General features: G+C 45.0%; 1 protein-coding gene across 2 annotated transcripts; it reads right to left on the reverse strand.

The window, feature by feature from the left end:
- Nucleotides 1-463: 463 nt before the first annotated feature.
- On the reverse strand, nt 464-15,719 carry LOC139403858 (fibronectin type III and SPRY domain-containing protein 2-like; the record flags this gene model as incomplete). 2 transcript variants are annotated; one of them, XM_071147018.1, is given in 11 exon segments in its annotated part: nt 464-597; nt 1,376-1,526; nt 4,697-4,831; nt 6,015-6,182; nt 9,069-9,190; nt 10,220-10,242; nt 10,787-11,020; nt 13,125-13,220; nt 13,777-13,879; nt 14,263-14,950; nt 15,601-15,719. In XM_071147018.1, coding segments are annotated over 10 exon segments (1,396 nt in total), but the record flags the coding sequence as incomplete, so codon positions are not given.
- Nucleotides 15,720-15,880: the final 161 nt, after the last annotated feature.

A 15,880-nucleotide genomic window follows, 5' to 3' on the forward strand; every position in this document is an offset into this window, starting at 1 on the left:
TCTCACTGTCTGGCCTTGACAACTATAAAACACACAGTAACAACCTCACTGTCTGGCCTTGACAACTATAAAACACACAGTAACAACCTCACTGTCTGGTCTTGTCAACTATAAAACACACAGTAACAACCTCACTGTCTGGCCTTGTCAACTATAAAACACACAGTAACAACCTCACTGTCTGGCCTTGACAACTATAAAACACACAGTAACAACCTCACTGTTTGGTCTTGACAACTATAAAGGTGCTATGAGACAGAATAATATTTGAACAACATCAACTAAACATACTACAGTATCAGGACATGGGGGTCTCTCCTCTCACCTGTAGTAGAGACAGTAAAACACTGAACTAAACATACTACAGTATCAGGACATGGGGGTCTCCTCTCACCTGTAGTAGAGACAGTAAAACACTGAACTAAACATACTACAGTGTCAGGACATGGGGGTCTCCTCTCACCTGTAGTAGAGACAGTAAAAGCCTGGCTCCTGTCACTGGGTCCTCCGATGTTGACAGCTCTGACGTAGATGAGGTACTGTCTTCCTGACTCCAGCTGGATCAGACTCTCACAGGTAGGAACAGCCACGATGGACCTGCAGGGAGAACCAATCACATTACAGACTCTCACAGGTAGGAACAGCCACGATGGACCTGCAGGGAGAACCAATCACATTACAGACTCTCACAGGTAGGAACAGCCACGATGGACCTGCAGGGAGAACCAATCACATTACAGACTCTCACAGGTAGGAACAGCCACGATGGACCTGCAGGGAGAACCAATCACATTACAGACTCTCACAGGTAGGAACAGCCACGATGGACCTGCAGGGAGAACCAATCACATTACAGACTCTCACAGGTAGGAACAGCCACGATGGACCTGCAGGGAGAACCAATCACATTACAGACCTGCAGGGAGAACCAATCACATTACAGACCTGCAGGGAGAACCAATCACATTACAGACCTGCAGGGAGAACCAATCACATTACAGACCTGCAGGGAGAACCAATCACATTACAGACATGCAGGGAGAACCAATCACATTACAGACCTGCAGAGAGAGCCAATGGGGAGTAGTTTAGTCAATATAGGAAGTGAATTAAAATGTGCATTTTATATTGAAACTTCTGTGTGTGTGTTTATGTGTGAGTGTGTATGTGTGTGCTTGCAGGCGTATGGGGGTGTGAGAGTGCATGTGTGTGGGGGTGTGAGTGTGTGGGGGTGTGAGTGTGCATGTGTGTGGGGGTGTGAGAGTGCATGTGTGTGGGGGTGTGAGTGTGTATGTGTGTGGGGGTGTGAGTGTGCATGTGTGTGGGGGTGTGAGTGTGTGGGGGGGTGTGAGAGTGCATGTGCGTTAATTCTTACTCAGTGACCCCACTCTGTCCATCAGTGCCTGTCTCAATCAGCTCTACGGTGTAGGAGTCGACTGGGTTGGTGTTTCCTGACTCCCAGCGAATCAGAGCGGCTTCCGGACAACTGCTACACTCCCTCTGTCTGATGACTGGTGGAGATGGGACTGGACGGGGAGGAGAAGAGGGAGCGAGAGAGAGGGAGATACAGGGGGATTAAAGAGGTAGGGAGAGAGAGAGAGGGAGATACAGGGGGATTAAAGAGGTAGGGAGGGAGAGAGAGAGTGGGAGATACAGGGGGATTAAAGAGGTAGGGAGGGAGAGAGAGAGTGGGAGATACAGGGGGATTAAAGAGGTAGGGAGGGAGAGAGAGAGAGAGGGAGATACAGGGGGATTAAAGAGGTAGGGAGGGAGAGAGAGAGGGAGATACAGGGGGATTAAAGAGGTAGGGAGGGAGAGAGAGAGAGAGAGAGAGAGGGAGATACAGGGGGATTAAAGAGGTAGGGAGGGAGAGAGAGAGGGAGATACAGGGGGATTAAAGAGGTAGGGAGGGAGAGAGAGAGAGAGAGAGAGAGAGAGATACAGGGGGATTAAAGAGGTAGGGAGGGAGAGAGAGAGTGGGAGATACAGGGGGATTAAAGAGGTAGGGAGGGAGAGAGAGAGAGAGGGAGATACAGGGGGATTAAAGAGGTAGGGAGGGAGAGAGAGAGGGAGATACAGGGGGATTAAAGAGGTAGGGAGAGAGAGAGAGAGAGAGAGGGGATATACAGGGGGATTAAAGAGGTAGGGAGGGAGAGAGAGAGAGAGAGGGAGATACAGGGGGATTAAAGAGGTAGGGAGGGAGAGAGAGAGAGAGAGAGAGGGAGATACAGGGGGATTAAAGACATAGGGAGGGAGAGAGAGACAGAGAGAGGGAGATACAGGGGGATTAAAGAGGTAGGGAAGGAGAGAGAGAGGGAGATACAGGGGGATTAAAGAGGTAGGGAGGGAGAGAGATACAGGGGGATTAAAGAGGTAGGGAGAGAGAGAGTGATAGAGAGAGGGGGAGATACAGGGGGATTAAAGAGGTAGGGAGGGAGAGGGAGAGAGAGAGAGAGGGAGATACAGAGGGATTAAAGAGGTAGGGAGGGAGAGAGAGAGAGAGAGAGAGAGGGAGATACAGGGGGATTAAAGAGGTAGGGAGGGAGAGAGAGACAGAGAGAGGGATATACAGGGGGATTAAAGAGGTAGGGAGGGAGAGAGAGACAGAGAGGGAGATACAGGGGGATTAAAGAGGTAGGGAGGGAGAGAGAGAGAGAGAGGGAGATACAGGGGGATTAAAGAGGTAGGGAGAGAGGGAGATACAGGGGGATACAGGGGGATTAAAGAGGTAGGGAGGGAGAGAGAGACAGAGAGAGGGAGATACAGGGGGATTAAAGAGGGAGGGAGGGAGGGAGGGAGGGAGGGAGGGAGGGAGGGAGGGAGAGAGAGATAGGGGGATTAAAGAGGTAGGGAGAGAGAGAGAGATACAGGGGGATTAAAGAGGTAGAGAGAGAGAGAGAGGGAGATACAGGGGGATTAAAGAGGTAGGGAGGGAGAGAGATACAGGGGGATTAAAGAGGTAGGGAGAGAGAGAGATACAGGGGGATTGAAGAGGTAGGGAGAGAGAGATACAGGGGGATTAAAGAGGTAGGGAGGGAGAGAGAGAGAGATACAGGGGGATTAAAGAGGTAGGGAGGGAGAGAGATACAGGGGGATTAAAGAGGTAGGGAGGGAGAGAGAGAGAGAGAGAGAGGGAGATACAGGGGGATGAAAGAGGTAGGGAGGGAGAGAGATACAGGGGGATTAAAGAGGTAGGGAGGGAGAGAGAGAGAGAGGGAGATACAGGGGGATTAAAGAGGTAGGGAGGGAGAGAGATACAGGGGGATTAAAGAGGTAGGGAGGGAGAGAGAGAGAGGGAGATACAGGGGGATTAAAGAGGTAGGGAGAGAGAGAGAGGGAGATACAGGGGGATTAAAGAGGTAGGGAGAGAGAGAGAGAGAGAGGGAGATACAGTTGGATTAAAGAGGTAGGGAGAGAGAGAGAGAGAGAGAGAGAGAGAGAGGGAGATACAGGGGGATTAAAGAGGTAGGGAGAGAGAGAGGGAGATACAGAGGGATTAAAGAGGTAGGGAGAGAGAGAGAGAGAGAGAGGGAGATACAGGGGGATTAAAGAGGTAGGGAGAGAGAGAGATACAGGGGGATTAAAGAGGTAGAGAGAGAGAGAGAGAGAGAGAGGGAGATACAGGGGGATTAAAGAGGTAGGGAGAGAGAGAGAGAGAGAGAGGGAGATACAGGGGGATTAAAGAGGTAGGGAGAGAGAGAGATACAGGGGGATTAAAGAGGTAGGGAGAGAGAGAGAGAGAGAGAGAGGGAGATACAGGGGGATTAAAGAGGTAGGGAGAGAGAGAGAGAGAGATACAGGGGGATTAAAGAGGTAGGGAGAGAGAGAGAGAGAGGGAGATACAGGGGGATTAAAGAGGTAGGGAGAGAGAGAGATACAGGGGGATTAAAGAGGTAGGGAGAGAGAGAGATACAGGGGGATTAAAGAGGTAGGGAGAGAGAGAGAGAGAGAGAGAGAGGGAGATACAGGGGGATTAAAGAGGTAGGGAGAGAGAGAGAGAGAGAGGGAGATACAGGGGGATTAAAGAGGTAGGGAGAGAGAGAGAGAGAGAGAGAGAGAAAGAGAGATACAGGGGGATTAAAGAGGTAGGTAGAGAGAGAGAGAGAGAGAGAGAGAGAGAGATACAGGGGGATTAAAGAGGTAGGGAGAGAGAGAGAGATACAGGGGGATTAAAGAGGTAGGGAGAGAGAGAGAGAGAGAGAGAGAGAGAGAGAGAGAGAGAGAGGGAGATACAGGGGGATTAAAGAGGTAGGGAGAGAGAGAGAGAGAGAGAGAGAGGGAGATACAGGGGGATTAAAGAGGTAGGGAGGGAGAGAGATACAGGGGGATTAAAGAGGTAGGGAGAGAGAGAGAGAGAGGGAGATACAGGGGGATTAAAGAGGTAGGGAGAGAGAGAGAGAGAGGGAGATACAGGGGGATTAAAGAGGTAGGGAGAGAGAGAGATACAGGGGGGTTAAAGAGGTAGGGAGAGAGAGAGATAAAGGGGGTTTAAAGAGGTAGGAAGGGAGAGAGAGAGCAGGAAAAAGAGGTGAGAGAGAGAGGGAAAAAGAGGTGAGAGAGAGCAGGAAAAAGAGGTGAGAGAGAGCATAGTGCAGCCCATTGTATTCAGTTGTGCCTTCCACTGACACATTCCTATTGAAAGCCACTGTTAGTCAGTTTGAAAGAGGTGTTCCCTGTAACAGGTCCAGGGTTTTACCTGTCACGTAGACAGCCTTCTCACTGGCAGGGCTGATGCCTGTCGTATTGGTAGCTGTGACCCAGAACTCATACTGCACGTTAGGCAGCAGCTCTCCTACACTACAGTGGGTTTCCTTTACCTTCACATTAGACACTGAGGAGGAGAGAAACTCACTTCAATCATTTACAACAATGCATTATAAAGCCTTATTAAAGCCTTATACCTGTTGGTTTTAAGTAAAGTAACCATGGTCTCCCTCATAGGGGAATAGTTGATTAAATTAGATTAAATTAATCCTCTTAGAGAGAGATTGCACATTCCAAATAGTACACCCAATATATTATCTCAGTGTTGGTCCATAATGTCATGAAATATTCAACTGGAATGTCTGTCTATGTTATGTTCTGAATCTATATTCATATTCTATGTTCTGATTCTATGTTATGTTCTGAATCTATATTCATATTCTATGTCCTAATTCTATGTTCAGATTCTAGGTCCTTGATTCTACATTCTGATTCTACATTCTGATTCTCTGTCCTGATGCTACATTCTGATTCTACATTCTGATTCTCTGTCCTGATTCTACATTCATATTCTACATTCTGATTCTACATTCTGATTCTACATTCTGATTCTATGTCCTGATTCTACGTTCAGATTCTAGGTCCTGATTCTACATTCTGATTCTACATTCTGATTCTACATTCTGATTCTCTGTCCTGATGCTACATTCTGATTCTACATTCTGATTCTCTGTCCTGATGCTACATTCTGATTCTACATTCTGATTCTACATTCTGATTCTCTGTCCTGATTCTACATTCTGATTCTACATTCTGATTCTCTGTCCTGATTCTACATTCTGATTCTCTGTCCTGATTCTATATTCTGATTCTATGTTCTGATTCTACATTCTAATTCTACGTTCTGATTCTCTGTCCTGATTCTACATTCTGATTCTACATTCTGATTCTACGTTATGATTCTCTGTCCTGATTCTAAGTTCAGATTCTAGGTCCTGATTCTACATTCTGATTCTCTGTCCTGATTCTAAGTTCAGATTCTAGGTCCTGATTCTACATTCTGATTCTACATTCTGATTCTCTGTCCTGATTCTACATTCTGATTCTACATTCTGATTCTACATTCTGATTCTACGTTCTGATTCTATGTTCTGATTCTACATTCTGATTCTACATTCTGATTCTACGTTCTGATTCTACATTCTGATTCTACGTTCTGATTCTCTGTCCTGATTCTAAGTTCAGATTCTCTGTCCTGATTCTACATCCTGATTCTAAGTTGTACTGGTGGTGGTTGTACTAGTTGCTACCGTCAGGCCCCTTGGTGCTGTCTACAGCCGGCGTGTCCTCCAGGACAGGTCTGTAGTAGAGCTCGTAGTATTCCACAGAGTCGTCTGAGAACAGGCTCCAGCACACACGCAGAGACGTCCGCGTGGCCGAGTTAGACACCTGGGGGTTGATGACCGGGGCAGATGGGGCTGGAATGAACCATGATCGTGACATTACAGAGAGAGAGGAATAGCTTTGTGTCAATTAGTTTGTACTGCATTGATGTTTTATTTTCCTCCACAGAGGTTTATTTCATGGTCTTGACACTTTTTCTAAGTGACTCTATTCCATTGATTTCCACACTGCCTCTCCCCACAGACAATTTTAAACACAAAGGACTTGATTAAGACTATTTTATTACAGGATTTTTAAAACATTTTGAAACTTCTCTCAAATGTGTGTCCTTCCGTGGAATCAGAGATTCTGAGAAACCAAACAAAGCTGTCTGAGGTGAGTCACCAAGTGAATCAAAGATAGACACATGTCACAGACCGGTTCTAATGACACCCTACTGTAGTGCAGTACTTTGGACTAGATCCTTAAGGACCCTGTTCAACACTATATAGGGAACAGGACCCTGGTCAACACTATATAGGAAACAGGGCCCTGGTCAACAGTATATAGGGAACAGGGCCCTGGTCAACACTATATAGGGAACAGGGCCCTGGTCAACACTATATAGGGAGCAGGGCCCTGGTCAACAGTATATAGGGAACAGGGCCCTGGTCAACACTATATAGGGAACAGGGCCCTGGTCAACACTATATAGGGAACAGGGCCCTGGTCAACACTATATAGGGAACAGGGCCCTGGTCAACAGAATATAGGAAACAGGGCCCTGGTCAACACTATATAGGAAACAGGGTGCCATTTGAGGAACACAGCCATAATCTCTCTTCAAAACAGACTGACATCACAGCCATAATCTCTCTTCAAGACAGACTGACATCACAGCCATAATCTCTCTTCAAGACAGACTGACATCACAGCCATAATCTCTCTTCAAGACAGACTGACATCACAGCCATAATCTCTCTTCAAGACAGACTGACATCACAGCCATCATCTCTCTTCAAGACAGACTGACATCACAGCCAGCCTCTACAATCATTAACTACAGAAGCAGCATGGAGATTGTCTGTATTCCCTATGTAGTGCACTGCTTTTGACAAATAGGCTCTGGTCCAACGTAGTGTTCTATATGGGGAATAGGGTGCCATTTGGGACACAATCATTGACTCAGTCAAACTTCAGCAGAATGAAAGCATCACTCAAAAGTGCCTGACTCGTCACTCCAGTGGCCCAATGTAATTAAATACTCAGAGAAATGAAATCACTTTTGCATCAAAGTCATTTGTTTCTAAGCAACCCAACTCCCCTAGCTAACCTCCATTTATACAAAAGGTAGAGTTTGGAGTCTGGAAGGATTTCTCTGGGGCTCTGCTCTACTCTGTTCCACGCTCATACTCTTGGTCTAAATCAGGGATGGGCAACTTTGATGGGGGTGGGGGCCACAAAACAATCTGAACTCATCATGGGGGGCCTGCAGTGGCTCGCGGGTCTGCGTACCCACATCCATACCCCTACCTTGCCAGAAAAACATTTTAGCGGCCCCTCCTCTTGACAACGGAGAGAAAACGTTTTAGAGTAAAGTTCCTGTAAATCTACACATTTTGCCATGAGGCGTAGAGAACATTTTGCCGTTTTAAAACAAGAATGCGGCAAATCTACACATTTTGGCATGAGGCGTAGAGAACATTTTGCCGTTTTAAAACAAGAATGTGGTAAATCTACACATTTTGGCATGAGGCGTAGAGAACATTTTGCCGTTTTAAAACAAGAATGTGGTAAATCTACACATTTTGGCATGAGGCGTAGAGAACATTTTGCCGTTTTAAAACCAGAATGCGGTAAATCTACATATTTTGCCATGAGGCGTAGAGAACATTTTGCTGTTTTAAAACAAGAATGTGGTAAATCTACACATTTTGCCATGAGGCGTAGAGAACATTTTGCCGTTTTAAAACAAGAATGTGGTAAATCTACACATTTTGCCATGGGGCGGGGAGAAGATTTTGCAAATGTATAACACATTTCATGCAATTCTACTCATATTGCCATGGGGCGAAGAGAAACATTTGCAGTTTTACTTCTTATTTCCGGCAATTCTAGACATTTTGGCATAGGATGGTTTGAGTCCCCCACCCAAAATACAAAAAAAATATGTTTTTTATTTTAGACTTTGTAAATTGACCAGTTGCCCATCCATGGCCTAAATCTAATTACATTTAAATATATATATATATATATATATATATATATATATATATATATAATATTTTACCTTTATTTAACTAGGTAAGTCAGTTAAAAACACATTTTTATTTACAATGACGGCCTACCCCAGGCCAAACCCGGGCGACACTGGGCCGATTGTGCGCCACCCTATGGGACTCCCAATCACGACCGCAAGTTTGTTAATAAAAATCTCAGATGTATCAACCGAGGCCAAAAATCATGGGATGGAAATGTCTGTACATTAAATGTACTACGTTATTCTGAATAAACCAGTTTTAAGAATAGAATTATGTGATCAGAGGGGGATGTAAAAAAACGTAAATAAAAATGTTTTGACAAATGGATCAATGGAGGGATGGATGGATGGATGGATGTATGAATGGATGGATGGATGGATGGATGGAGGGATGGATGAATGGATGGGTGGATGAATGGATGGGTGAATGGATGGATGGATGGATGGACGAATGGACGGATGAATGGACGAATGGATGGATGGACGAATGGATGAATGGATGGATGGCAGTGGAGACTGCTGAGGGGAGGACGGCTCTTAATAACGTCTGGAACGGAGAGAATGGAATAGAATCCATGTGTTGGGTGTGTTTGATACCATTCCACTAATTCCTCTCCACTCATTACCACGAGCCTGTCCTCCCCAATTAAGATGCCACCAACCTCCTGTAATGGATGGGTGGGTGGGTGTATGGAAGGATGGGTTGATTGATTGATCAGACCTGGTACGATGTTGATGGAGTCCATCATGGTCTTGACGTCTGACAGGTCAGCGAGGGGCATGTCAAACTCCAGAGGGGTCACCAGCGTCAGGTCAGGCTTCTCCTTCGCAAATTCCTCAATTCTGATTAGGAAAACAAAACATCAATCAGCAAACTCCTTGATTGTGATTGGACAAACAAAACACCTGTCAGCAAACTTCTCCATTCTGATTGGACAAACAGACCGGTATTCAGTGAGGTGAAACGTTTAGAACGTTGCATATAGAAATGGAATGAATAGAGCTGACAAGATGCCCGATTCTACACCATGAAAAATCATACCTGTTCTTACAAAATTGATTTCTATCCGAAAGTTTTGTAACGTCGCAACCTTCTGAACAGAGCCCACCTAAAACGACACTGAAAATGAACATTGGGATGTAGCATCATGCGTCGTCATGCTATTCAAAACATAAGCTACGTCAACAAACCCTATTCAACAACAAACACATTCATTATACTGCTTAGTTTAAATTAGTTTGAATTAGTTGGCTAATTAGGATCGGAAGCTATTTTGGTTTCAGAATGAGCGTTGACGACAAACATAACCTGATATATTATCCTCATGAAACACTCCTAATCAGGCTGTTACACGGTTCACAGCAAATCACACGATTACACTGTTATTAACCAGACTCACTACCATGCAGTTGTAAACAAACACTTATCATAGTTTTGTTATAGCCTGGTCCCAGATCTCTTTGTGCCTTGCCAACTCCTATGGTCATGGTCAAGCAACAAGATAACACAAATGGATCAAGCGTGTTGGCAAGAGAACAAACAGATCTGGAACCAGGATAAAATGGATCTGGAACCAGGCTGAAATGGATCTAGAACCAGGATAAAATGGATCTGGAACCAGGCTGAAATGGATCTAGAACCAGGATAAAATGGATCTGGAACCAGGATAAAATGGATCTGGAACCAGGATAAAATGGATCTGGAACCAGGATAAAATGGATCTAGAACCAGGATAAAATATAAAATGGATCTGGAACCAGGCTAGTTCGGTTATACTCTCAGGCTAGCAATGTTAGTCTCCTTACAGTATAGTATAGTATAGTTCTGTTGTATTCTCAGGCAGCAGTGTTAATCTCCGTTCAGTACTTTACCTCTTCATGGTGGGCATAACAGCCTGTCAAGGGAAAGTTCACAACATCAAAAGTCAACTCCTCCAGTGGTCATTAACATTTTAAGGTTCATAAAACCTTTAACTGGCAGATTAAAACATCACAAAGACCACAGAATATACACTCAGTGGCCAGTTTATTAGGTACACCACACCACCCCGCTCGCGAAAATGGTTCGCTCCTACAGAAAGTGAGTCACGTTGCCGTGGCTTCCTATATAAAGCAGGCAGACAGGCATTGAGGCATTCAGTTACTATTCGATTAAACGTTAGAATGGGCTGAACGAGTGACCGAAGCACATTTTAACGTGGTAATCGTCATTGCCAGGTGTGCCGGTTCCAGTATCTCAGGAACGGCCTCCTGGGCTTTTCACTCCCGACAGTCTCTCGGGTTTACCCAGAATGGTGTGACAAACAAAAAACACAACTCCGAGCAAAACAAAGTTATCGTAAACTTTTAAACGTTTCAAAGTTATTGCAAGTTATAAAGCTAAATTCAATGATTTAATCTTGAATAAGTCATTGTGACGACCGACCCACCACAACAGACCTGTAGAAAGAGTCGTTTGTCCTCGGTGCGGTACAGTTCCTGGGCGGTCTCAATCAGGTCCTTGGATGCGTCCAGGGTGCGTCCGCAGCCCAGCAGCTGAGTGTACAAGGCCTCCAACTTCCTCTTCTTCTCCTCCCCCAGCGCAGCGGCTCGCTCGTCGTAACGATGGGACAATGTCTGTAGAACATCGTTGCAGTGCTGCTCCAGGTGTTGCTCCTGACGACCAAAATTCTCCTGAAAGACATGAGACGCTTCATGAAGCGATGATCAGGGGCTCCCAAACGGGGTTGGCTCACAGATCCATGGTTGAAAACCCGTGGATGTGTCTTTGTTATGTGTACTGTGGTTGTCGTGTCAGTGATAGTGGTTGTTGTGTCAGTAACAATGGTTGTTGTGTCAGTAGTAGTGGTTGTTGTGTCAGTAATAGTTGTTGTTGTGTCAGTAATAATGGTTGTGTCAGTAATAATGGTTGTGTCAGTAATTGTGGTTGTTGTGTCAGTAATAGTGGTTGTTGTGTCAGTAATAGTAGTTGTTGTGTCAGTAATAGTGGTTGTTGTGTCAGTAGTAGTGGTTGTTGTGTCAGTAACAATGGTTGTGTCAGTAATAGTGGTTGTTGTGTCAGTAACAATGGTTGTGTCAGTAATTGTGGTTGTTGTGTCAGTAATAGTGGTTGCTGTGTCAGTAGAAGTGGTTGTTGTGTCAGTAACAATGGTTGTGTCAGTAATAATGGTTGTGTCAGTAATAGTGGTTGTGTCAGTAGTAGTGGTTGTTGTGTCAGTAGTAGTGGTTGTTGTGTCAGTAACAATGGTTGTGTCATTAATAATGGTTGTGTCAGTAATTGTGGTTGTTGTGTCAGTAGTAGTGGTTGTTGTGTCAGTAATAGTTGTTGTTGTGTCAGTAATAGTTGTTGTTGTGTCAGTAATAATGGTTGTGTCAGTAATAGTGGTTGTTGTGTCAGTAATAGTGGTTGTTGTGTCAGTAATAGTGGTTGTTGTGTCAGTAATAGTGGTTGTTGTGTCAGTAATAGTAGTTGTTGTGTCAGTAATAGTGGTTGTTGTGTCAGTAATAGTGGTTGTTGTGTCAGTAATAGTGATTGTGGCAGTAATAGGAGTGGTTGTGTCAGTAATAGTGGTTGTTGTAATAGTGGTTGTTGTGTCAGTAGTAGTGGTTGCTGTGTCAGTAATAGTGGTTGTTGTGTCAGTAGTAGTGGTTGCTGTGTCAGTAATAGTGGTTGTTGTGTCAGTAATAGTGGTTGTGTCAGTAATAGTGGTTGTTGTGTCAGTAATAGTGGTTGTGTCAGTAGTAGTGGTTGCTGTGTCAGTAATAGTGGTTGTTGTGTCAGTAATAGTGGTTGTTGTGTCAGTAATAGTGGTTGTTGTGTCAGTAATAGTGGTTGTTGTGTCAGTAATAGTTGTTGTTGTGTCAGTAATAATGGTTGTGTCAGTAATAGTGGTTGTTGTGTCAGTAATTGTGGTTGTTGTGTCAGTAATAGTAGTTGTTGTGTCAGTAATAGTGGTTGTTGTGTCAGTAATAGTGGTTGTGTCAGTAGTAGTGGTTGCTGTGTCAGTAATAGTGGTTGTTGTGTCAGTAATAGTGGTTGTTGTGTCAGTAATAGTGGTTGTTGTGTCAGTAATAGTGGTTGTGTCAGTAGTAGTGGTTGTTGTGTCAGTAATAGGAGTGGTTGTGTCAGTAGTAGTGGTTGTTGTGTCAGTAATAGGAGTGGTTGTGTCAGTAGTAGTGGTTGTTGTGTCAGTAATAGTGGTTGTGTCAGTAATAGTGGTTGTGTCAGTAGTAGTGGTTGTGTCAGTAATAGTGGTTGTGTCAGTAATAGTGGTTGTGTCAGTAATAGTGGTTGTGTCAGTAATTGTGGTTGTTGTGTCAGTAATAGTGGTTGTTGTGTCAGTAATAGTGGTTGTTGTGTCAGTAGTAGTGGTTGTTGTGTCAGTAATAGTGGTTGTTGTGTCAGTAATAGTGGTTGTTGTGTCAGTAATAGTGGTTGTTGTGTCAGTAATAGTGGTTGTTGTGTCAGTAATAGTGGTTGTTGTGTCAGTAATAGTGGTTGTTGTGTCAGTAATAGTGGTTCCTGTGTCAGTAATAGTGGTTCTTGTGTCAGTAATAGTGGTTGTGTCAGTAGTAGTGGTTGTTGTGTCAGTAATAGTGGTTGTTGTGTCAGTAATAGTGGTTGTTGTGTCAGTAATAGTGGTTGTTGTGTCAGTAATAGTGGTTGTTGTGTCAGTAATAGTAGTTGTTGTGTCAGTAATAGTGGTTGTTGTGTCAGTAATAGTGGTTGTTGTGTCAGTAATAGTAGTTGTTGTGTCAGTAATAGTGGTTGTTGTACCTCCACAGTGAGGAAGATCTCTTCTAGATGTCCTGCAAAGTTCTCCATCTCCACCACCTTCTCCTCCAGCTTAGTCCTGATGTTATTCACCTTGTCCTGAAGGCACAGCAGAAATGAACTCTTTACAGAGGGTCAAGGGTCGCCTGAGTGCAAATCTGCCTGTAGAAGTTGTCAGGAGAGCACACACAGACTGGCAGACTAGATCAAGGGTATATTCACATGGAATTAACACATACACCTTCCCCTTTCTCTGACTCAACACACACCCCACCCTTCCTCCGACTCAACACACACACCCCACCCTTCCTCCGACTCAACACACACACCCTCCCATTCCTCCGACTCAACACACACACCTTCCCCTAGCTCCGACTCAACACACACCCTCCCCTTCCTCCGACTCAACACACACCTTCCCCTACCTCCGACTCAACACACACCTTCCCCTTACCTCCGACTCAACACACACCTTCCCCTACCTCCGACTCAAAACACACACCCCACCCTTCCTCCGACTCAACACACACCTTCCCCTAGCTCCGACTCAACACACACCTTCCCCTACCTCCGACTCAACACACACATTCTCCTTACCTCCGACACAACACTCACATTCCCCTTACCTCCGACACAACACACACCCTCCCCTTACCTCCGACTCCTTGTGCTCCTCAAACACGTCATCGTGTCCGTCCACAGAGCTGTCAGGTGATGGAGTTCCATCCTCATCTGAAGACGGGACATACGCCTCAAACCTGATGATGATCACTTTATTGTATCCATTATTAAATGATTGATGCGTGCGTCATGTCATGCAAAGATTATATACATAGTGCATTAGACACCTTGGTGGCAGTAGCCTTGAGGTTTGAGAGGCGGGCAAGTAACCAGAAGTTTGCCGGTTCGAACCCCTGAACCCCTGCCCGCAAGGGGAATCTTCAGGGAGTGAGCCGGAAGCCGGAGGATCCTGTACACTACCTACTACAGTTGTGCCCTTGAACAAGGCACTTTACCCCTAAGTACCCCTGTCAGCCTGTGATGTTTGCGTTGTGTATCAGGTTGGGTACTGTGACAGCATCAAACCAAAAAAAGAATATCTGTGCAAATGGACCAATAAAACAGGTGTTGTATTACGGACCTCAGAGAGTCGCTGGTATCCGTGGAGAAACGCTGGATGGTAGAGGACAACTCTCTAGTCTCTGTTCTCTCTGACACCACTACGAAGGCCTCTTTGGTAGGGAGATCCCTGTTCACCTCCTCCTCCTTCACCTCCTTCTGGTGCTCCTCCCCACGCTCCTCGTCTCCACTCAGCACCTCCTCAGTGATGACATCCAGCCTGCTTCCTGTGAAGACCTCATACAGGTCCATGATGGGAGGAGGAGGGCGGAGGTACTGTGGTGGAGATACTGTGGTGGAGGTACTGTGGTGGAGGTACTGTGGTGGAGATACTGTGGTGGAGATACTGTGGTGGAGGTACTGTGGTGGAGGTACTGTGGTGGAGATACTGTGGTGGAGGTACTGTGGTGGAGGTACTGTGGTGGAGGTACTGTGGTGGAGATACTGTGGTGGAGGTACTGTGGTGGAGGTACTGTGGTGGAGATACTGTGGTGGAGATACTGTGGTGGAGGTACTGTGGTGGAGGTACTGTGGTGGAGGTACTGTGTTGGAGATACTGTGGTGGAGGTACTGTGGTGGAGGTACTGTGGTGGAGGTACTGTGGTGGAGATACTGTGGTGGAGATACTGTGGTGGAGATACTGTGGTGGAGATACTGGGGTGGAGGTACTGTGGTGGAGGTACTGTGGTGCAGATACTGTGGTGGAGGTACTGTAGTGGACAGGGCAATCAAATAAAACATGTCAGATTAATATTTTTCCACAAAGGACCAGGATCCCACTGGAAGTAGGTATTGTCAAATATTTTGATGTTCTATTCACCCAACATTAACCAACCAGTCATTCACTTGTGTAAATGTATATGCTTTATGTACCTTTAAAAATAAGTATAAATATTCAATTCGTTTTCTTATGGAAGCCATGCAAATAGTTCATTATTTGCAATCAAAACAAGTATGATTCATAGTCTTAAATGTTTAGAACAAACACTTGTTCAGAAATAACTGTACACAGTGATGACAGTTAAAGGAGGGTTTGCTTCTCTAACATCCTGGACCTCTGTCAAAGACATGGATCAGGCAGGCTGTACACACAAACAACATCCTGGACCTCTGTCAAAACATGGATCAGGCAGGCTGTACACACAAACAACATCCTGGACCTCTGTCAAAGACATGGATCAGGCAGGCTGTACACACAAACAACATCCTGGACCTCTGTCAAAACATGGATCAGGCATGCTGTACACAAACTCAAACACACCATTTAAACTATGCTGGGGTTTCATATTTATTTGCTATTGCTATTGCTCAGTTATTATAGCTTAGTTACTAACAATTCAAAAACACTGGTTAAGTTTACCTTGGTGAGAAATTATTCAATAACTCCCCCAGCAACGTCGATTCAGGGCGACCATTGACAGTGTTTTTGACAGGCTAACCAAGGAAGCAAATACAGTTCGTGACAAATATAGCAGGAACCCCAACTGTTATGCACACAGATCAAGTGTCAGCATGGGTATTTTGACATAGTGCCAAAATCTGCCTTTAGTCGCCTAATAAGAGTGATAACATTGTATTTAATCCAATAGTATTTGATTGTGAATGTGGTCAATATTTTCTTGAAGGTGACACATTGTATT

The sequence above is a fragment of the Oncorhynchus clarkii genome, unplaced genomic scaffold (assembly GCF_045791955.1).
Source record: "Oncorhynchus clarkii lewisi isolate Uvic-CL-2024 unplaced genomic scaffold, UVic_Ocla_1.0 unplaced_contig_4872_pilon_pilon, whole genome shotgun sequence".
Taxonomy (NCBI): Eukaryota; Metazoa; Chordata; class Actinopteri; order Salmoniformes; family Salmonidae; genus Oncorhynchus; species Oncorhynchus clarkii.